Source organism: Rhizomucor pusillus, assembly GCF_041956525.1.
Source record: "Rhizomucor pusillus strain CBS 183.67 unplaced genomic scaffold VTP01scaffold_2, whole genome shotgun sequence".
NCBI lineage: Eukaryota > Fungi > Mucoromycota > Mucoromycetes > Mucorales > Lichtheimiaceae > Rhizomucor > Rhizomucor pusillus.
The window spans coordinates 679,941-699,645 of NW_027192144.1; the positions used below are offsets into that span (position 1 = coordinate 679,941).

The 19,705-nt window shown below is 46.1% G+C and overlaps 11 protein-coding genes across 11 annotated transcripts; 7 read left to right on the plus strand and 4 right to left on the minus strand.

Annotated features, from left to right (window-relative positions):
• Positions 1-30: 30 nt before the first annotated feature.
• On the plus strand, positions 31-363 carry VTP01DRAFT_4343 (uncharacterized protein; the record flags this gene model as incomplete). The annotated part of the gene is made up of 2 exons (XM_069383015.1): positions 31-109; positions 191-363. 2 exons carry the CDS (start codon positions 31-33, stop codon positions 361-363), a joined length of 252 nt encoding a protein of 83 aa, XP_069243758.1.
• A 594-nt stretch (positions 364-957) lies between these two features.
• VTP01DRAFT_4344 (uncharacterized protein) lies at positions 958-1,620 on the minus strand (the record flags this gene model as incomplete). The annotated part of the gene is made up of 2 exons (XM_069383016.1): positions 958-1,359; positions 1,429-1,620. The coding sequence occupies 2 exons, from the start codon at positions 1,618-1,620 to the stop codon at positions 958-960; spliced, it is 594 nt and encodes a 197-aa protein (XP_069243759.1).
• Positions 1,621-1,778: 158 nt separating this feature from the next.
• VTP01DRAFT_4345 (uncharacterized protein) lies at positions 1,779-3,338 on the minus strand (the record flags this gene model as incomplete). The annotated part of the gene is made up of 2 exons (XM_069383017.1): positions 1,779-2,887; positions 2,987-3,338. 2 exons carry the CDS (start codon positions 3,336-3,338, stop codon positions 1,779-1,781), a joined length of 1,461 nt encoding a protein of 486 aa, XP_069243760.1.
• Positions 3,339-5,968: 2,630 nt separating this feature from the next.
• VTP01DRAFT_4346 (uncharacterized protein) lies at positions 5,969-6,377 on the plus strand (the record flags this gene model as incomplete). Its single annotated transcript, XM_069383018.1, has 3 exons — positions 5,969-6,077; positions 6,142-6,261; positions 6,343-6,377. 3 exons carry the CDS (start codon positions 5,969-5,971, stop codon positions 6,375-6,377), a joined length of 264 nt encoding a protein of 87 aa, XP_069243761.1.
• A 222-nt stretch (positions 6,378-6,599) lies between these two features.
• Positions 6,600-7,054, plus strand: VTP01DRAFT_4347 (uncharacterized protein; the record flags this gene model as incomplete). Its single annotated transcript, XM_069383019.1, has 2 exons — positions 6,600-6,694; positions 6,898-7,054. The coding sequence occupies 2 exons, from the start codon at positions 6,600-6,602 to the stop codon at positions 7,052-7,054; spliced, it is 252 nt and encodes an 83-aa protein (XP_069243762.1).
• Positions 7,055-8,042: 988 nt separating this feature from the next.
• Positions 8,043-8,984, minus strand: VTP01DRAFT_4348 (uncharacterized protein; the record flags this gene model as incomplete). Its single annotated transcript, XM_069383020.1, has 1 exon — positions 8,043-8,984. The coding sequence occupies one exon, from the start codon at positions 8,982-8,984 to the stop codon at positions 8,043-8,045; it is 942 nt and encodes a 313-aa protein (XP_069243763.1).
• A 1,350-nt stretch (positions 8,985-10,334) lies between these two features.
• VTP01DRAFT_4349 (uncharacterized protein) lies at positions 10,335-10,850 on the plus strand (the record flags this gene model as incomplete). Its single annotated transcript, XM_069383021.1, has 1 exon — positions 10,335-10,850. The coding sequence occupies one exon, from the start codon at positions 10,335-10,337 to the stop codon at positions 10,848-10,850; it is 516 nt and encodes a 171-aa protein (XP_069243764.1).
• Positions 10,851-11,257: 407 nt separating this feature from the next.
• VTP01DRAFT_4350 (uncharacterized protein) lies at positions 11,258-11,841 on the plus strand (the record flags this gene model as incomplete). Its single annotated transcript, XM_069383023.1, has 2 exons — positions 11,258-11,291; positions 11,384-11,841. 2 exons carry the CDS (start codon positions 11,258-11,260, stop codon positions 11,839-11,841), a joined length of 492 nt encoding a protein of 163 aa, XP_069243765.1.
• A 658-nt stretch (positions 11,842-12,499) lies between these two features.
• VTP01DRAFT_4351 (uncharacterized protein) lies at positions 12,500-12,914 on the minus strand (the record flags this gene model as incomplete). The annotated part of the gene is made up of 2 exons (XM_069383024.1): positions 12,500-12,691; positions 12,762-12,914. The coding sequence occupies 2 exons, from the start codon at positions 12,912-12,914 to the stop codon at positions 12,500-12,502; spliced, it is 345 nt and encodes a 114-aa protein (XP_069243766.1).
• A 374-nt stretch (positions 12,915-13,288) lies between these two features.
• Positions 13,289-15,051, plus strand: VTP01DRAFT_4352 (uncharacterized protein; the record flags this gene model as incomplete). Its single annotated transcript, XM_069383025.1, has 3 exons — positions 13,289-14,436; positions 14,641-14,967; positions 15,039-15,051. 3 exons carry the CDS (start codon positions 13,289-13,291, stop codon positions 15,049-15,051), a joined length of 1,488 nt encoding a protein of 495 aa, XP_069243767.1.
• A 725-nt stretch (positions 15,052-15,776) lies between these two features.
• Positions 15,777-19,669, plus strand: VTP01DRAFT_4353 (uncharacterized protein; the record flags this gene model as incomplete). The annotated part of the gene is made up of 11 exons (XM_069383026.1): positions 15,777-15,961; positions 16,027-16,239; positions 16,300-16,438; positions 16,507-16,578; positions 16,640-16,826; positions 16,886-17,025; positions 17,085-18,105; positions 18,175-18,635; positions 18,699-19,069; positions 19,129-19,237; positions 19,304-19,669. The coding sequence occupies 11 exons, from the start codon at positions 15,777-15,779 to the stop codon at positions 19,667-19,669; spliced, it is 3,264 nt and encodes a 1,087-aa protein (XP_069243768.1).
• Positions 19,670-19,705: the final 36 nt, after the last annotated feature.

The following is a 19,705-nucleotide window of genomic DNA, read 5'->3' on the forward strand; positions in this document are numbered from 1 at the left end:
ACTTGCAATCCCTATCACGCACAGCATATAATGTATATCGGAGGAAAATCCTTTGGAATGCCATTTAAAGTAAAATATGAGATGATGTTTGCTGGATCAAGTCCTGAATGTAAGTAATTGCAGTATCCTATCGTATAGGCTAGTGTTTTCTACATGGTAATGTAAAATCATTGACAACATCAATATCTAGTCCTATTTATTGGAATCCATGTGCTCAGTCCTCTCCAGAACCAGATTATGCATAAGGTAGTTTTCAAACATGGCACCACGTGGGTTACATTCTACCTTGTCCGTTTGCATATCCATAACATTCACGTACATATGGTTATGCTCGAGCATGGTGTCTTACGTTTGGATGCCTAATCTCGTTTCTGCTGCCTTATAAGCTTCGAAGCTATCGTGGTAAAACTGGCCGTTAAGAAGGATTTGACAACTGCGGAACCTGCCAACTTGAAAAAATATCCAAACAAGCTATGTTCTGCATGTAAAATATTGCAGTGTTACAACGATGGCTACTACCTCAGAGAAGCAATCTAGTGCTTAACTTCGGCAATAAGTCAAAATTTGGATTAAGTTTATTCATTTACGCGGCCGTAAGGAGATGATTTTTTAGCCTTTGCAGACTCTCTAGATAGAAATCCAAAGCTTCTTGGAGAGACCGGCTCATGTGAAACAGATCGACTGTGCATGTTTGTACGCACGAGCATGGCACCATTAGCAACGTTTGGGTATGGAAGATGATGCTCGCACATACAAGCTTGCAAACAGCTTTATTAAGTGTCGATTAAATTAATTCGATCAAGAAGGGCGAGCGCTGCAGATTTGTGAAAATGGAAACATCCGGGGTTCAGATCAATGACTCCTTGAATACAAAACTGGTGGATTATGTAGCTAGGTTTGCTAAACGCACGGCGAGTAAAAGTGTAGACGGCTTTTCGGAATTTACAAGTGATGGATCTACCGGTTCCTTGAAAGGTATGTTTGCTCTGCTGCAAAGATATTGTTGCTATCTTCTTCATCTTTTACGGAATGGTACGACGGTGGCGAAGGTGGATGCATTGAAAAATCGACAACAGCGTGCTCAAAAGAAGTATGATATGCAGGAGGTGGAGCTGCATCGACGTTATATTCAGTGCTGTAAGACCTTACTGATGCCGAGTGATGCGGGTGAAGGTACATGACAGCCGTCGTCGCTGGGCTGTGGGATGGGTTTCTTTGGTTTATTGTAAATGAGCGTGGAGGAATGCCAACTGTAGACGAGTTTTGTCCACTGGTTGTGATAGAAGCATTCGTCGCAATGGTTACTCGCTGATCGGCTTCAACATCGTTGACGTGTCGGCAGTAGACGCATACCCAGACCTTTTGTAAACAACGAGAATTCCCGTTTGAATCCTACTCCCAAACTCTCACAGCGTAGCATCAACGTACCCAGTAAATCAGATAAACTACTGCACAGCAGGATAAGACGAGAGGAATGACCCAATATGGTACATTGCGCGTTCGTATGTAAAGCACAGGCAAAAGCACAACCATGACAATGAAAAATAGAACAAGCGAATGGTGAATTACTGGGTGCCAGGAAGGATATGCCAGTGATCGTTCTCGCACTGCACTCGTCATCTCGCCGCCAAATGTAAAATAAAGAATGAAGAAAGGGAAGGAATAAATACTTTTCTTAGTGTGGAAGAAGAAAGGAGGATGAAAAAAGAACGCAAAAGGTGCCTGGAATTTTTCCCTCTTCTTTTTTCTATTGGACCCTGCATCGCTTACAACAATAATTATTGATGACCGTTTCCTTCCTCTAAATTCTCTGTACTCTGATTATTGGGTTGCCGTGCATTTGGTCGTGAATGTAGATGCTCCGGAGCCTGCCGTGAAGAGGTGGACGCCGGCGATGATGTAGATGGCTGCAGTTGGATGTGGTGCTGTTGCTGCAGTTGTTGATGGTGGTACCAGAATGCTCGAAAAGGATCAGCCAAATCGTTGCTGTGGTGCCAAAGCGTAGATTGATTTTGAAACAGGCTCTGGCTGGGTGATGGTGCCGACGAAGACGATGCACCCTCTGCGGATGACTGTAAATGCGGCGGAGGGTGGCGCCGTAGACGACCGAACGAGTAAGCCGAATGGTTCGGCGTAAAATAGATGGGAAGCCACAGAGGCGGTGGTAATGCGCCGTGCCCCTGCTGGTCATCTGGTTCTTGGCTGGCTGGGTCATGCAAACCACGTATCTGGGTCACTATTGCTTGTTCGTATTTCGGCGGCGAAGGATCCGGCGAATTGTATGCTGGGAGAGGTTCTTGATTGTTAATGCTTCCGCTTTGCGATCCGTGGGACGATTGGCCTGAACGCAAAGAAGATGAAAATATACGTCGTACAACACCGTTGGAGCGCGTTGATGTCATTTCGGGCTCTGAGGAAAAGGATGGCGGTGCCGTGCTAGGTACTCTGGAAGAGTCAGAGTCATTGCTTCGTGGGCGCGTGCTGGCTCCTGCTAGCCATGAAAACGGTCGTTTCTGCGCGATCAGGGGAGCATATCGTGATCGTAGCCACAGGCGCATTAACCACACAACGCCTACCAGGAATATAAAGGTGCAGGTAACTGTCAAGGCAATCGCCGTAGGACTGTGGTCTGCAAAATCCAGCTCGCTGTGTTCATGGTGGCGCTCGCCGTCGCCATCTTTGCTATCTGTCGAGCTACCGTGGCCGTTGGTTCCGTTACTGCTGCCACCTAGGGGGGGCAGTTGTCCCGGCGCCGGCGGAGGCGTTCCACGATCCGTCACTAACAAGCAGCTATTTGGATCACACTTCAAATTCTGCCAAATATAAGATACGGAAGCATTGGCATTTTTGCGATATTGGTAGCACTCGACGCTGGTTGCACAGTAGTCTATGGACAAAAAAGGGGAGCATAACCATTAGCGGAAGCAGCCTTTTTTAGAGCGTTTCCAACCCCTCCTTCCGCGGAGTACCCCTTTTGTTTACTTGCCGCCATCACTATCGTTCCCGCTCGAAAGGCAGTATCCGTACCAGTCATACACGTCCGCTCCAAACTGCGTTGTGTTGCAAGCAGCCTGCGCGCTTGCTTCAGACGGTGTGGTCGATTTGCTCAAGATGCAAGAGCTTTCTAGACACATGGCACAGTATTTACATATACCGTTTGGGTTGCATGTATGAGACGATATAAGAGAGCAGTCGTCGCCGCTGTCATCGCTGCTGCTATCGCCATCGTCTCCCGAATCATAGTCGGAACCGTCGTCTTGAGCATCAACGTGCCGTATTGACAATGCAAACCTTAAAATGTATATAAAATACAGATGGTTTGATGCGGCGAGCGACATCAACAAAAAAAAAAAAAAATTAAAAAAAGGGAGAAGAGAGGGAAAATCGATGCAAAGTGGCGCACACGAAAATGCATGCAAGGAGTTTCACGAACATAACATCAACGCGTTCGGCCCGAGCAACTCGGTGTACAAAAACAATAATTCTTGACCAAAATAGAAGAGGATGAAGAGATGTTCTTCCCAATCACGGATTCCTTTGAGCAAAGATATTTCGCATGTATGGCTCATCAGAGAGAAACTGTGCACTGGAAGAAAGTTGCCTTCGATGGACAGTAAATCTAGGTCTGGGATAGTGAACACGAACACTTTATGTTGCTCGCGAGATTCGAGCAGCAGCTGTTTCTCCCATATTTTGATTATGTCTCGCTCTCGGCAGATGGCTGAACAATGAGCGACTAGCGCTGCAAGGATGTAATTATAATACGCATCAACCTAGTCTGTATATTCATATCTTCGGTCGGCCTATTTAAATGCAAATATATGAAACAGATCCGATATCACTAACTCACCTGATTCTCTTTCTGAACTATGAGTGTATAGACCGTCAATCAAGTATTGATGGACTCACCCTGGACTACAATATGCGGAATTTAGATTTGACGAGTGCATGAAACAAAGGAAAAGGGACGTGAACTCTTCTCGCACCAGATCGCAATCAGTCCCACTTTTCTTCACTAAAGCTGCTTCTTCCTGATCGGTATGCCCATCGCTGCTGTCTATTACTGAGCTTTGTCTCCTTTGCTACTGATTCCATCGTGCCATACAATTATCAGGCAACCATTTTAAAAAACTGTCAATTGGGTTTTGGATCGAGCGACCTCGACTATTTCTCCTTCGTCAACATTGTTCGCAGCCAGAGCTTGTAAAACTCGCGAGCAGCTTATCCACAATTTAAAGTAAGAGAAACAAACACTAATCATATAGCTATCTATCTGATATTTTAAGATAGGAAGGAAAACGAAGGAAGACTGCGAAAGACCCTGTATTTTATGACAAAACGAGTGCTTTTTTACTCGCTGCGTTCGCTCGCTCGGCTCGCTGAAGCTCATGGCTGATCCAATTTTGTGGACTAAAGTCGCCTAACCCTTAGAGTACGATTTTTTCCTGCATGAGGATAACTGTATCGCCGAAAAGCTCATGCCCTATTGTAAGGCATACCATCTCTTTTATGGCAGTTTATATTTTAACTCGCCCTAGCCTTGACATGCTGCAGGCTCCAGTCAAAAGCTTGACGGAGAAATGCCTGGAAAGGACCACGGCGTGCCTCACAACGATTTTTGTTGTTAATGCGCTGTTCTTTCCAAGGACGACAGCTTCAAGGTCCAGTGGGATGGTGTTGGTTTCCCGGTCCGAGAGAACAAACTCGCCGCAAACGTGCTCGCCGAATTGGCGAAAAAAAAAAAAAGAAGCCGGACGACAGAACGAAAATGCTCTCAAAAGCCAAAGTGGTCGTGGACACGAATGCCGGTTTCTTTGAGGATCAACCGGGGGAAGTTGTTCTGTCTGCTGTTCTACAATAATGTAAATAAGATCTTCCTTCTCCTAATATCAATCAATATAGATATGAAATTGAGCATTGATGTTTTAGTGGCGTTCAACACAGAATATCTGAAGAAGAACGTGTCGGAGGCAAGAAGTTACCTGGCAGAATCATTGGATCCACTGAGACCAAATGTGAAAGAAGATGGATACAGTGTCAATATGCTAATGCTCTCAAATTCACAAGTCTCCTCAGACCTTTCAGATGCGCCTGACATTGTGTCGTTTGCTTCGTTTCTACGCCGGTCAAGTTCCTCCTAAATCTCTTTTCCCTGACATGACGAATTTGACCTCTACTCTTCGCCATCTGGCTTCCTTCCCTCGGGACCTCCTTTATCTACTTACAGAATGAAAGAAAGATAGCGTGTTGATGAATCCGGAGCCAATTGTAGCGCAGTGTCAGTAGTATTTGTTCGAGAAAATAATGTGCGAAACCTTGTCGCTTGCACAGGCAAATCAAAGCAGCATCTCTTCACGGCTGAGAGAAAGAAAACTGATAGATTGTAAACCACACAGAGTGAGGCCGGTGTACCATCCAGCTATCCTCCTCCTCCTCATCTCCATAGCATCCTTACGATGGAGGATGGCCATCGCCGCGACCAAACCCTGCGTTCCTTCAACCTAGCTTCCCATCTGTGATTCACCGGGCTGGTTGCTGTCATGGTTGACCAAGTGATAAAACAATAATTTAGCAGATTCTCAGCAAGGCTTCGGTGTTTATCCACCATCATCGCAGATGCCCACGCCAGACGTGCACGAGCAAAACCAGTATCTACCTCCATCTAGCAATCATCCACCTTAACCCTATTAACTGGTTGGATATAAATTCAATGAAGGAAATCGCCATGCTTATTATCTGAGAAACCAATCATAGTTTGTGCGGCCGTTTTCTGCTTTTCTGCGTTCTGCATTGATGTTGGGGCCAGCGGGGTAATTACTGTGTCCACTTGTTTTTGATACACAGATCACGATGTCTTAATAACGTAGCATGCAATTCAGATCTTAATTCGTCGATGCTTTAGCCGAAAGTAATTTAGCAGTCACTGTTGAATTTGCGAGGCGAAAACGATACGGGGCCCCACATTGCAATGTTTCCTCGGGTTTTCTCATTTCTTCCCTCGCAAAGAGGTCAAGCTTGGGAATTGGTATGGAAAGATTTTTGCAGTCCGTACGTCTCAGCCCACGCCCTCTCTCCCGGTGAGTTGCAAAGCAAGCAAAAAAGAATTTATCAGCAATGTAGCTCAGACAGTGCATTCTTTAGGTCTCTCCCCCGCCCCCGCGCAAGTCCGATCTTCCCATGGTCCCAAAGGAACCCTCAAGCCTCGCCAGGCTCCCTCTCAAGGAAGGATTGGTTCTGCCTTTTCCGATAGCAGGAGAAAAGGTCGCAGCGGCTGTGGTTTGCAGTGGAGTGGGCTTGGTGTGCCGGTTTCCTGTCCTCTAACCCTTTCCACGCCCGCTGTAGTAACATGGTCTGTCGATGTGATGTCGATTGCATGAAAGGGATATGAAGAAAAAGGAAACCGGGCTTGGCCCTGCAGGTAGAAAGCAGGTCTTCGGTGAAGTCTTCAGGTTGCGCCGACGCATTCGGCCAGCAGCTCGGGTTCCAAGTGGAGTTGTTTTTGATGTGCCGACCTTTTTGTCCTCTTGCCCCACATTCGAGCTGCCATCGACCTGTTGGCTTGGGGTAGGTAGTAACTAAAACGCCCGGGTCAGGGCCCTATGGCGAGGAAACGGGCCCACGGTGTTTCGCCCTTGCAAGTCGGTCAAGTCATTATTGGGGCATTCAAGACATTCAAGACATCCAAGGCTTCATTGTAAACGCTAAGTATCGTTCCCATTTATCATGCACTTTCAGTGGTTAAGGCTTCTTTCTACAAGTCCCACTTCCCAAGGATCTCAAGGCATTCAAGGCTTCTCGATGTGTTCAAAGCATCCACGGCAGCAATCCAAGGCGAATCCAGGCAGTCTAAGGTGCTCAAGGCCGGATAATTGAGATTTTACGCTCCTATTTCACCAGCAATGGTATACCTCTGCACAAGGACAACAGCTGCAAAGAGGATACAGATCATATCTGTAGAACCTTGCCTGCCTTTTGGAAACTGGCGGTGCCGCCTCCTCGCGGTGGTTTCTGGACATATCTTCGGTTTTACTTTGTACTGCTTGACGTGAACTAAACGGAACCAATATATTAGAAAGAAAGGATAGAAATGAATCATGTAAATAAAGCAGTTGTCCTAAGTCAAAAAGCGTTTGTTATTTTCATGCGATTCATGAGAAATCTAAAAGTCCTCATTTCTTTCCAGCTTTCTGGATATTTCGATGGATGAGCATCACAGCGCTGGTTAGATGCTTTTGCTGAACCAGATGGTGCTATGTATTACAGAGACAGACGCAGCCAGAGTGTCAAGTCCAGATGAGAAAGAAATGATTCGATCGCTATATACGGCACTTTACATAATACAGTTCTCAATATTAGTGCGTAGCGTGGAAAAATGACGTTGAGAGAAGATATCCGATTGTAACTTTTTCCAACCGACGAACACTTGCGCCGAGCAGCAAGCAGGACTTCCTTCAGCCATCCAATTTACGTAGAATTGATCTGCGGTCCGCTCTGTTGCTCCGGATAGTACGCTTCTCCTTTCCATCGCGGCCCCGAAAGGAGCGTGTAGTTGTCGACACATCATCCTATCCGCACAAATACAGCTGATGACACTCTCTCTTTGTGCCCGGCCACTGCCTCTTCATCTTTCCTGATTATCCTGTTGCTAGGCGCGTTCGTCCTGTAGCGGCCATTTTCAACGCTGAAACAATTCGTTCGTGGCTTCGTGGCCTGGTTCGCCTTTCAATGCATAGATTGATTTGCCAACGACAGAAATGGACCTGCAGAACTATTCGCTAGCAAACTTGAATCACCTCTGCAATGGAGGGATACTTTGATAGCAAAAAATAAATCACTACAAATACTATGAACAATAATTCACTGCTTTCACCAAATGAATACCATGCTTCATTTTAATATCGCAAGCTCCCATTCTTTTTCTTTCTTAATGTGAGGTATATCTTCATCTTTTCTTTGTACGCCCGTGCGTATGATCGTCAAGGACTTTGCAAATGCTAAACACCGACTGGTTGTGTGTAACGTATTTTCTGTTAACTCAATTTTTATTTCCGTCGCACGCGATTGTTGGAAACAACCAAAGATTGCATCGTCTGCGCCAATGAAACCGGAGAATCATCATCTGAATCAGAGTTGCTACTTTCCATATCTAGTTTCTCTTTGACAGTTTCCTTGTACTTGTCTGCGGCGGACAGCAGTTTAGACGGCATAGCATTCGAGGATAACGAGGCAATTGGCACCAAATCCTCGTCTGCCACATATTCTCGGTCTTCTGCAAGCAGGGAAGGTGAATTTTTGCTGGCAGAACGCGGCGAAGTGACATATGCCAACGGTATATTGTCATCCTCATCGTCATCATCGTTGTCATGGTGATATCTGCGACTGCGCTTTGTGGCTGGTGGTGATCTATGCTGCCTTTTCAGGTCGTCGGCGGATGAGTACCCTCGTACGAGTCGCAAGGGAGGTACCTGAGAGCACTGTGATGGAGGGGCAATTAATGGCGGTTGCATTTTCGATGTAGGGTGGTGTTTACGAGTAGGTGAGATCAAGTACTTGTCGGCGGCGGCTGCGGTAACAGCAGCGCTGCTTCGATGAGGTGAAGGAGGAGGTGAAGGATGGACGCCACAGAGCTTATTCAACGCGTCTTCTCGTGCCATGAGGGTCTTTGCTCTTCGCAGAAATTGCATGTCGGGAGTCTCGCGTGGTGGTGGACGACGGGTTGTGTCATATATTTGAGTGCGTTTCTTGTCATTGGAGGAGAGGTGATGGGGAGGATTGGGTTTAGATCTTGAGAGCGTTGGGGGAGGAGAATATGGGTCCTCGGCACCAGCGGTCCATTCCCGAGGACTGGAGCTCGTCTTTTCGGGAAGAGAAGGCGGTGGTGCCTGACGTGCAGATTCCTTTCGAAATAATTTCATTAGGGGTTTTGGTTTTTTGGACCGCTTTGCTCCCAAACTACCAGAGCTTGATGGGAGTACTTCAACCATGATGCCGTGGTGGTGGAAGGTTAAGAAGAAGTAGAAAAGATGGACATACACTCAGTGAGACAGAAAACTCTTTTGTTCCATCTCATGTTGCACTAGGCGGACTTGGCGATAATCGTTACACGAAGTTGTTGGATTTCATACATTCGGATGTCTCATGAGCTGCGAAGGCCACACTTTAACTTGAATAACCTCTTCGTGTTCGCCAGATCCATCGTACTGATAAAGGTATTCCGATTTGATGAGGAAAAAGGCTTGCCACCAGACAACGGCAACAGTGGACACTTTGAAAGCAACAATCCTTTCCGACGGAACTTCATCAACGAGGTCGACTCCACCAGCGACCGACGGGGAAGGGCGGGGACTGCCAGCAGGTAGTGGAATGCTCGATTCTATCGGACTGGACGCGGATTAACCCATAGTCGTTTGTTCGGTAATATTGAAAGAATGTTTTCCTATATACGTACAACCGACCTCCGCCGATGAAGCGCCGGTCCTCCACAGATTCATTCAGCCTCTGCAGACAACAGTGGTGGCTCCTCCGACAGGATATTGGCACCTGCAGAATTGAATATAATTAGCATCTGGTCCTTCTCGCCACATCTTCATATCGTACTTTTTTATCTGTTCAACATGTCTTCATCCGTCAGAGTAGTAAGCAGCTACTACTACTACTACTACTACTACTTGTTGCTAACTGCAATTATATCATAGCTAGATTTTACAGCTCTGTGCCAGTCTCGTTATTTACCTCCGGGACCTTCATAAATCAAAACACATTTCTATCGCAATTACAATATATTTGAGTGAATCAAAGACTTGATTATAGGATACTATGTAATTGATAATCTAAATTGTCTTTTTGGATGACCAGTCTGGTACTCATCCGAGCCAGGTTCATATAGGTTAACTACCGCCGGAGCAATATTTCATGGACAATGTGGTCCACGTGGACCCAAAGGAGCAATTTGTCCTTTCATAACTATGATATAGCTATTAACAATTGCTTTAGCAGTGAAACTGGAAGCAGGAATAGTTACCATGCTAAAGAGTATCAATGCATGCAGGTACTTGGGCGAGCGGGCTTGTAATACTTGCAAGAGGTACTGTTGCGTTTCAGAGTGTATATACAGTGTATTTATTAATGGGTGCTAATCGGAGGTGTCCATTAATGGACACTTTTTAAATTTTCTGCCCAATAGAACGCTTTTATTGCAAAGCCAGACCAATGAAAGTATTCCTTAGCACCTGAAGTTTAATTATTCAGGACTGGAAGCGCCGTGCGTTACGTCCCTATCTCGCGATCTTCGCTTGATTTACTCTGATCTCTGCTTATTGCATCTCTTCCGACAAATGCCGCCAGCATCACCTTACCTAGCTGTAAACGCTCGTATTTCTGTCTCGCCTCGCTTCTTGAGGTCCTTGCCGGTCTATGAGTCCCTTAGGACTACTGTGTCTCTGGACACGCCTGGAATCAAGCTCTTCGGGGTCATTACTGGGCCAACTACCATCAACGACCGGCCTGCCTGGCTGGTTAAACTGGATCAGTTGCCGGATCAAGAGATCTCACTTTTACCAACGAGCTTTCGTTTTGAAGGACGACGTTCTGCAACTCGCCGGCCTGCTCCCAGCGTGACGCCTGCCCCCACTGTTGAGGCTGAAGATCCAAATTTTATGGATAATGCTATGGGGGAATCTTCTGAAGCCGTTGATGCAGATGTCGATGCTGACGAGGAACTCGACCTATGCTGGCAAGAAGGGGAAGTAACCGTCGACAGGCGTGTTGCAAACCCCAACGAAGCCTTTTCAGGACGTGCTACGCTGCACCTACCGGCGAAAGAGTATGCATCGCCAGCGTTGTATTCTTGAGATTCTTTCCACCACACTGCTGAAGCGACATGTTTGGGATTGAAAAGAAGACTTGAGGAGCTGGAGAATTTAAAGCATTATTATGAGGAAGAACTAGGACTGGTTCGGGAGGAAGAGGCGTTGATCCACAAGAAGTTAAAACGGTATGAACGAAAGCTTTGAGCATATAGCAGTTTGTTGCGTTGATTTGTGAAAATAAATACGACGTCGTTTGAGGGGAATTAATGGAGTCGGTGAACTTAGCTTGTGCATATTTATCAATAGTAGTTTCTGTGTATGAATAAGGTCATTCACCCAAGGAATGAGCTGTAGACAAGAAATCCCACCTACCTATTCTGTCCCTGTCTCATGAAACCAAATGTATCAATCATGTTTCTTAACAGAATGCCATTCTACACAAAAACCTGATGATAGAACGATTGGTTCTCAACAGTAGCTCAAGTACGTCATGGGATAGGGCAAAAGCTCGCCGGAAGCTTTATTCGTCCACCTGCAACTAATTGTCCTTTCAGACAACACCTCAATAAACATAGCCGACCAAAGTTCAGCCTTGAAATTCACTTTCGCGGAGGCAGCCCAAATTGAAAAAGGAAGCTCAAGTTTAGGATCTGTAATTCATTCTTCCAGCACTGTACCAGATCCTTTTCTTGCTGCCTACTCTCCGTTCCTCAACCCTATTGAAGAGTTTTGGGCCAAGCTTAAGGACATAGTTAACAAGGACCCTGCATCAGTCAGGGAAAACACAAAACTGAGTGAGCGTATTCAAGTATTCGGCGTGCGTCTGAGCAAATCACTCGCGAAGACTACCAAGGCTGGATACGACATTGGTGAGATGGGGTTTGTGAATCTGGACTTTCTGTCATATTCATTGTCGTTGACCCAGATTCGCTTGGCCGACTCAATTTGGCCGAACTGGCTCACATTTGCTAAAGTGACTTATCTTCAGATCACTGACCCATTTTCGCTGGGCCTGACCAAATTCTACTTTTAGCACTGTACCCTGTAAAAAGTAATAAAATGAAATGACTTACCTGATTGGAAGTTCTTGGCCAGCAATTAAGCCATGCAGCATTACATATTTTCTCTGTTGCAGCATTTATCCCAGCAATGATGCGATTGAGAGGCGAAACCGTAGAAATCGCTAAACGTTAAGCTGTTACAAGCATCACTGGTTCTGGTCGATAAAGTCTCTTTTTCCAGAAACCTGTGGCGCTTAACTTTGCTTTTAGCTACAGACCAGAATTGCTCTATTGGGTTGAGCTCAGGAGAATATAAAGGGAGATAAGCATAGCGATATCCTCGAGACGTAATACATTTCGCTATATCTTCAGATTTGTGTATAGGAGCATTATCCATAACGAGATAGTGGCCTTCATTTGTGGATATATGTCCATTTCATCCAAAGTGTCTTTCAAAAAGCTAATGTAATGTCCCGTAACAGTACCAGTGCTCACGTGTCCAGACTCTTGTCCAGCTTATCTTTTAACAGGTTTTGGTATTCTCAAGCTTACTTTGATTAAACCTGAAGCAGAGTTAGCACCCAATATAGTCGTGGTCTTTGCTCTCGTGGTTGGCACTGTAACAACAGCAGGAGTAATTTCTTAGACCAAGCCCTCGTACGTTTCATATTTATATGAAATGCAGACTCATCAAGAAACACACAGTTGATCAAGAAGTTCCATGTTAGTTTGTTCCCACTTGAGAACCCAATCACGTCGTTCCTCAATCTTTTCTGGGCTATTTCTCTCCACAGACTGGAACTCTGCTTGTTTCACGGGAAGGTTACACTCTGTCCTCATGAAGTTATAAACAGTGCTATGGGTGACTTTAAGACCATCGAACTGTTGCAATTAATGCTCAGTCACTTCGACGACAACAGCAGAGGGATTAGCATCAATAAAATTCAATAACAGCCTTGACGTGTTCCTCAGTCAAAATGCGTCTACAAGCTTTCTTTTTACCGCTCTCAAAGATGCTACCGAGACTCTCCTCATACTGTTTGACCCATCTCTGGGCTGTGCCAGCGTGAATACCCAATTGTTTCGCTGCAGCAGAAGCACTCATACACTTCTCGATCTTCAGTTTAAAGAATCTGGCCTTATCTTAAGGAGTGTAAGAAGTATGCATACGTTTTTCAGTCACTTCCCTCATACGAGAATCCTCATCTCTAGGCTTATCTACTTGCATCGAGTCAGCTCGAGATCTCTCCGCAGGCTTCTTTTGCAAATACTGAGTATGAGAACTAATCGTCTCAAGAGCAAATTGTTCCTGGTCAATGAAGAAGTCTATGGGCTCAGATCTACAATTTTCATCAACTACATTTCCTTGTCAATTTTCGTATAAACATTGAGCACTCATGTTTGAAATTGATTGCATTTTGGACCCTGAATTCTCTTGCTTTCTCTTCCTAATCGCGCACTTAAGTCTAACTTTCTATTATGCCGCGCATTTCTTCAAATCTCGCCATCAACGCTAGAGTCTCTGTTACCCCTCACTTTCTTCGTCGCAATGGTGCCCTTGAGACACTGGAAGGCTTCATTGACCCGAGTTCGCCAGGTGCGCGTCTCTTTGGCACGATTCAAGCCGAAATTATGGATGGAGCCACAAAAAAGTACGAGATCGCATTCGACGTGCTTCCTAATCGCACGTTTATCTTAGGCGCTGGCTCTGAAAAGTACGAAGTTCCTCGCCGTACACCAGCCAGAACTTTGCAAGACGTGACCAATGGTTCTGTCAACTCTCGCGACCAGGAAGACCCTGATCTGCTCGAAGATGCCTTTGATGATGTTGAGGAAGAGTCTGAGGAGGAGATCGATCTCGCCTGGGATGATGTGGATGTTACGGTCGATATCTGTCGTTCTCGACCCGAGCAAGCTTTTCGTGGTAGAGCCTGCATCAACCTTCGCTGCGATGCAACGCCAGCAGAGTATTTCCTTCGTTTCCTGCCTGTTCATTACATTCAAACAGTAGTGATCCCGGCAATCACTGAGCACGTCACAACAGTGTTGCCTAGGTGGAAATCTGTCACGTTTCCAGAGTACTTGACCTGGATCGCATTGTTCGTTGTTATGACGACCAATGTTATTATGGAAAAAACCGCCTATTGGCATAAAAGTGCCTTTCCATTCGGTCCTTCTTTCGACTTCTCCGTTTGGATGAAGATGGAGCGTTTCGAGCAGCTCACCAGGTTCCACGTTTTCGAAGTTACTGACGCTGCGAAACATGCTGCAGATAAACTGTACCAGATCCGTGCGTTCTTGGATGTTTATAACGAGAATCTCAAGGACGCTCTCTCGCCTGGAAAACATCTTTGCGTCGATGAATCGATGAACCAGTGGTTAGGTCACGGTATGCCGAATTTGAAGAAGATTCCACGCAAACCCTATTCAATCGCTCAGGAATTTAAGACCATCGCAGGTACGGAAACATGTTGTATCTATCGCCTAGATATAACTGGCGATGAAATGTGCAAGAAGTCTGAAGACACTCAGCCAAAGAACATCGCATGCGTGCTTCGTCTTACCGAGCCGTGTTCCACTCTGGACGACCGATCGTTGCAGATTCCTGGTTCGGTTCACCAGCAATGGTACGGGCATTGAAGGAGCGCGGACTCTTTGTAATAATGCAGGTCAAGAAGAAACGATACTGGCCGTGAGGTATCCCCGGACAGGACATGTTGGAGTCTCTGGGTCGTGAAGTAGGGTCAACGGCTGTCAGGAGATCGCGTGAGGATGATGTCTATGTCGCTGCCCTCCGTGATAAGAAACCAAAGTGCGTATAGCGAACGCAGGTACTACTACCCCAGGCAACAGCGTTTTCCGTTGAATAAACGACCGTTTGGAGACATTTCCTCGGCCGGCTGTCTTGACGAGTATGAGGAACACAAAGGCGCAGTAGACACGGCGAATAACCATCGTGATAACATGACATCGTTTCATGACGTCATGAAAACATATGGGTGGGGTATGCGCCGCTTGGCTTTTTTTCTGTCCATCGTTGAAGCGAATGCATTCTCTGCATTCAAGCACTTTAGAGACAACGCAAATGACATCTTGCACTTCGAGTTCCGTTGGCGCCTCGCCCAGTCCCTTTTGGATTATGTTGAAAACATCCAAAGGCCTGTAAAGCTTTCTGGACCTTCGCTAAGACCCCGAGTATCATCCGTTACTCATAGAATCATTTCTCTAGGCAGAACGTCTAGTGGAAAATACACAAGGAGACACTGTGTGGTATGCCACAAGCGGACTCAAAATGGATGTTTGTGTGACCCCAATCGAGGTCTTGTAAGGTTTGTTATGCCTCCCACATCAAAGACAACAAATAAAAAATACATGGTATTATTGTTTGGAACTTTGGGTTTCTGGTGATATAATTTTCTTGTATGTCGCTCGTGTTCCTTAACAACAATCGTCAATCAAAAACTGTGCCGAATTCGGCGCACCTAAATTTTCCAAAACCGACCGACCTGCGATCTGCCCTTGCTCGCTAGCAACCACAGGCAGCATGCCAAATTAATTTGACAGACAGAAGAGATGTAGGACTTCATGCTGATACCGGTCTTTTATTCCTCTGATGCATTGGGCCGAAGTTATAAGGCTTTGTTACTGTGCCGATTTCTGCACAGTCGGACAAATTAGTACCCATTAAAAATACAGTATTCTATGAAATGAAATAAGAAAAATAGAAATGAGGGGTCAGGGACGATCAAGCGACTACATTAGACACGGTGACACTCACGTTTGGAATACCAAAAAGGTGTCAGCGATCGGCTAGCCACGCTACTTTTTGTGTATGTGAGGACCCCATTGCCATGTGTCACAAGCTGCGAGCCCTTTCTAGTCATATACCACATGCACAGGATGAAACTACTCGCTGCCGAGCAAAATCCAGTCCCCTTTTCCCTTTCCTTTTTCCCTTCTCCAAATAATGACGATACATTCTTTACCATACGAGATACCCTACTGTTCTTCCTGGGAAGAGGAGCACTCGCCTGAGGAACTAGTTGCATACAGTCCCGGAAACCGATCGGGTCTCGAGGACGACAGCATCGACTTTGACGAGACCGATGAACTCCCCAACAGCAGCAAAGTCAAGGGCTGGCAGACACCAAAGTAAGCCGAAGAGTAACACGTCCACACACTCAACATTATGTACTCAGTGCTTTTTGTAATGCTAGATGTCCAAACTACCCTCAAGATCTGATCGTCCATTTACTCTGTGGACCTGCCCGCATCGCCAAAGTTCAAATCTTGTCGCATCACTACAAGATCGCGACCAAAATAGACGTATACGTTGGTGTTGCAAAGGAACCAGCCGATGTCCCAGTCGAATTCGAAGAGCCCCTAGGGGACGATGACGATGATATGGTGGTTGAGTTCACGCGACTTGGGTGAGTAACAAGTTGCTTGACAAGGGATGACGCTTTGCAATTGACGTTCAACGGGGTTAGATATGTGTGCCTTGACAGCAACACCCGAGCTCAATTCCGAGCCCGCGAGCTAAAATCCATTAAAGTCAATGCAGATGGTGAATATGTGCGACTCGTGATTCGAAATTGTCACCAAAACAGACTCAACACCTACAATCAGGTAACTACGCCTATCTAGCTATCTAAAGTACTAAAAGTATCACTGATAAGCTTTTTCCTTTATCTTAGGTTGGTATATTAGCTCTGAATATTCTCGGACAACCATTGCATCCAAACTCCACCAGCCTCAGTGCCATCCCGGTAAACAATTCCATACATGTCAACAAGATCGAGGCAAAGTGCATTGACGCATCGAATCTAGAGTCACATGGCGCGCCATCTGCATCACCCTCTCGACGAATCTAGCCTGCTTAGCACCTCCACCCGGCGAACAAGTGTCTCCAGCAGCCAGAGCTTGGTAAATCGAATCACTGCTTCAGGTGCAGTCGAAATCGAATTGCAGCAATGGATTTCAGCAATTGCGCACGCCGAAGAGGATGCTGTCAAAGGTACGTTAGTGCCTGCATGCATTTGTATCGTCCTCTCACGCTCGCGAGTACGATGTTAGGAGAATCGTATCAGTTGGCCAAGTCGTTTAAGGAGCTAAGCGACAAGCTCTCGCGCTTTGCCACGATTGTATATGATCTAGAAGTCGGCAAGAAACAAGCTGCAGATGCCAAAGACTACGATGAGGCGGAAAGAATCAAGGTAAGAAAAAAATGCAAAGATCACCTAGGTTGTCAGAGCATCTCATCTATTTCTGCTAGGCTGACATATGCATAATCAAGCAAAAGGCCGAGATGCTTCTCAAAGAAGCTGGCGTCCGTGTCACTCGTGACGGCCAAGTTGTAGCACTTGGATCTGAGGATTACGACGATTTTGTTATTGATAACCAAAGCCGTATTTTACCAGACTCATTAACGTACAACGAACACGACAGCAGAGATCGATACGAACCTGAAGATAGTACCCTGGTCAGTAACCTGGAGCAACAGCTTAATGTGGAGTCCGTAGAAGAGCAACAGGATCGACTTTACGATGAAGCTATCGAGAAATGGACCAACTTTGATGCTCAGCATGCAGTACCTTCAGCAGAAGAAGGGGAAATGGGACTTGTTCAAAATGATTCTATGTTAAGTCATCAAAGCACATCGTCTCCTAGATCTTCCGTATCGACAGATGCCGCAGAAATGCTACTACCTCCTCATCTGACATCATATGCACACAACAACAGCAGTCCACTTTTAGGACGTGACATGGCAAACGACAAGGATTTCCGACGCGAGTCACTGGCATCGATGCTTGCGCCGTCTCTTTCATCATCTGTCGCGAGAAAGCATTCATTACGCGGCAGCGTGCATTCGATCCCGGCTATCATTGAAGAGGAGCCAAAACGGGAACCCCAGGTGGACCCCGAAGCCGAACCAGAGACCCTCATTGACGCCGAACGACACAATTGCCGCTTGCCTATCAAGATATTTGGCGAGGAGGTTGTCGCATGCATCCTCAGCGTCAAAGTCAAATGTCGCGAACGCGGCTTGGACCATTTGTGCGGTGCTGTGGAAGCTGCTTGCAATCTAGCTCGCGAAAACCGTCTTGAGCAGATTGGCGATATTATGGAAGACTCCAATCTGTCAGATGACGTCAGTTATGATGATGAATACGACAACGATGATGACAAGTGCGTTCTATTCGTTAAGGCCACGTTGATGATGATTCAAGAAGCGATCATGGACTCGCGTGAAATAATTATTGACAAGACGATCGAAATATGGGAAAACTTAAATGGCAAGTAACACAGCGATCGATGTAAATATTTTGGACAAGCTTTGCTAACATGACTACGATGTCTATCAGCGTTCTGCGACGATGCAGTGCCACAATCATCAATTTACACTGCCATTGAGCGGGCATTTTCGGGCCTTTTGATGCGCACGAACGATTCCAACCTGCGTATCAGGCAGGCTGCCGTTCAGCTTGTTATTACCTTGAGTAAGAAGTTTGCAAAGGCTCCTCACTCCCTACTCTCTCTGTATGTCTGTAAACCAGACCGTGTCATTCACAACCACAAGGATGCACGCGCACGGATCGATCTCGTAACTAGCGTAATCGCCGAGTTACTAGTTGAGAAGTCTGAAGGCTCGGACGGTCTTGTGCCAGCTAAAGACTTGGCCGACTTTTGCGCAACGTATCTGAAGCACTCGCATGAGGATGTGCGGAAAGCTGCTACAGATTTGGTCATCGCAGCATCGAAACAGGTCGGATACCCGGCAATTGGCAAATACTTTGACAAGGCGTTGCGCCAATCCATTTCAAGTGTAAGCTTTTCCCTTGCAGACATCTCGTTTGCTTTCTTAACTTGACAAGCTTTTCCTTTGTAGACGGTGAAAGCAGCAATGGAGGAATCAAGTGGTAAACCCAACGGCAAACCGGCATCTAACGGTGCAGTAGCAGAGTTACGTGCTCTGGCAGCTCAAGCCAACGTGCCATCTGAAAAGAAGACGACAACTACAGCTAGGAAAACTGGTACAGATAATACAAAACGCAAGCCTGCGACGACGAGAACGACTGGACGGACAGCCACCGGTACAGCTCGAAAGACAACAACAACTACCACTGGAACAAGAACAACAAGCGCCCGATCGGCCGCATCCGCGACCACCGCTAACAGCAATCGTAACACCGCAGCAACAGCTTCCAAAGCTGCTGAGAAAAGTGAAACCGCAGAGCCGGTTTCGTCCGATCCCAAAAAGTAAGTCGCGGTGACTTGATATAATGTATCGAAGATATACTGAACGATTCTTGTCTCAGTGCATGCATTTTCTGCGAGGAAGTAAATCCCAACTTTAACGAAGATACTCTCGTGTCTCATTACTATGATGACTGTCCGATACTCACAAGCTGCCCACGATGTCAAACTGTAAGTATTCCTGCTTAAGTGGTTGCGATGGATCGTATTGCTGACGAATTAACAAATTTATTTCAGATTTTGGAAGTATCTACTTTAAACGAGCATGCATTCACAGACTGCGCAAAACGACATCTAGTCAAGCAATGTACACGATGCAAGCAACCGATACCAGTAGAGCAATGGCTTCAACATTCACTTAAAAAGAACTGCACAGCTGTAACAGATCCCAAAGAAACTCGGTGTCCATTCTGTCTCGCGAATATCGATCCTCCAACGGAGGCTGGATGGAAGGCTCACCTGCTGTCAGGCAGCGGATGTCCCAAGAATCCTCGAAAGCCTAAGAAGTCTGCTGCTGCTACTCCTGCTTCTCAAGATACCAACACTGCTACTCGCAAAGCTGCAAATACCAGCAACAGATCCTCGTTAAGAAAGAAGAAATAGTTTTTCTTTCTTACTTGGTATACCCCCACAACTCTC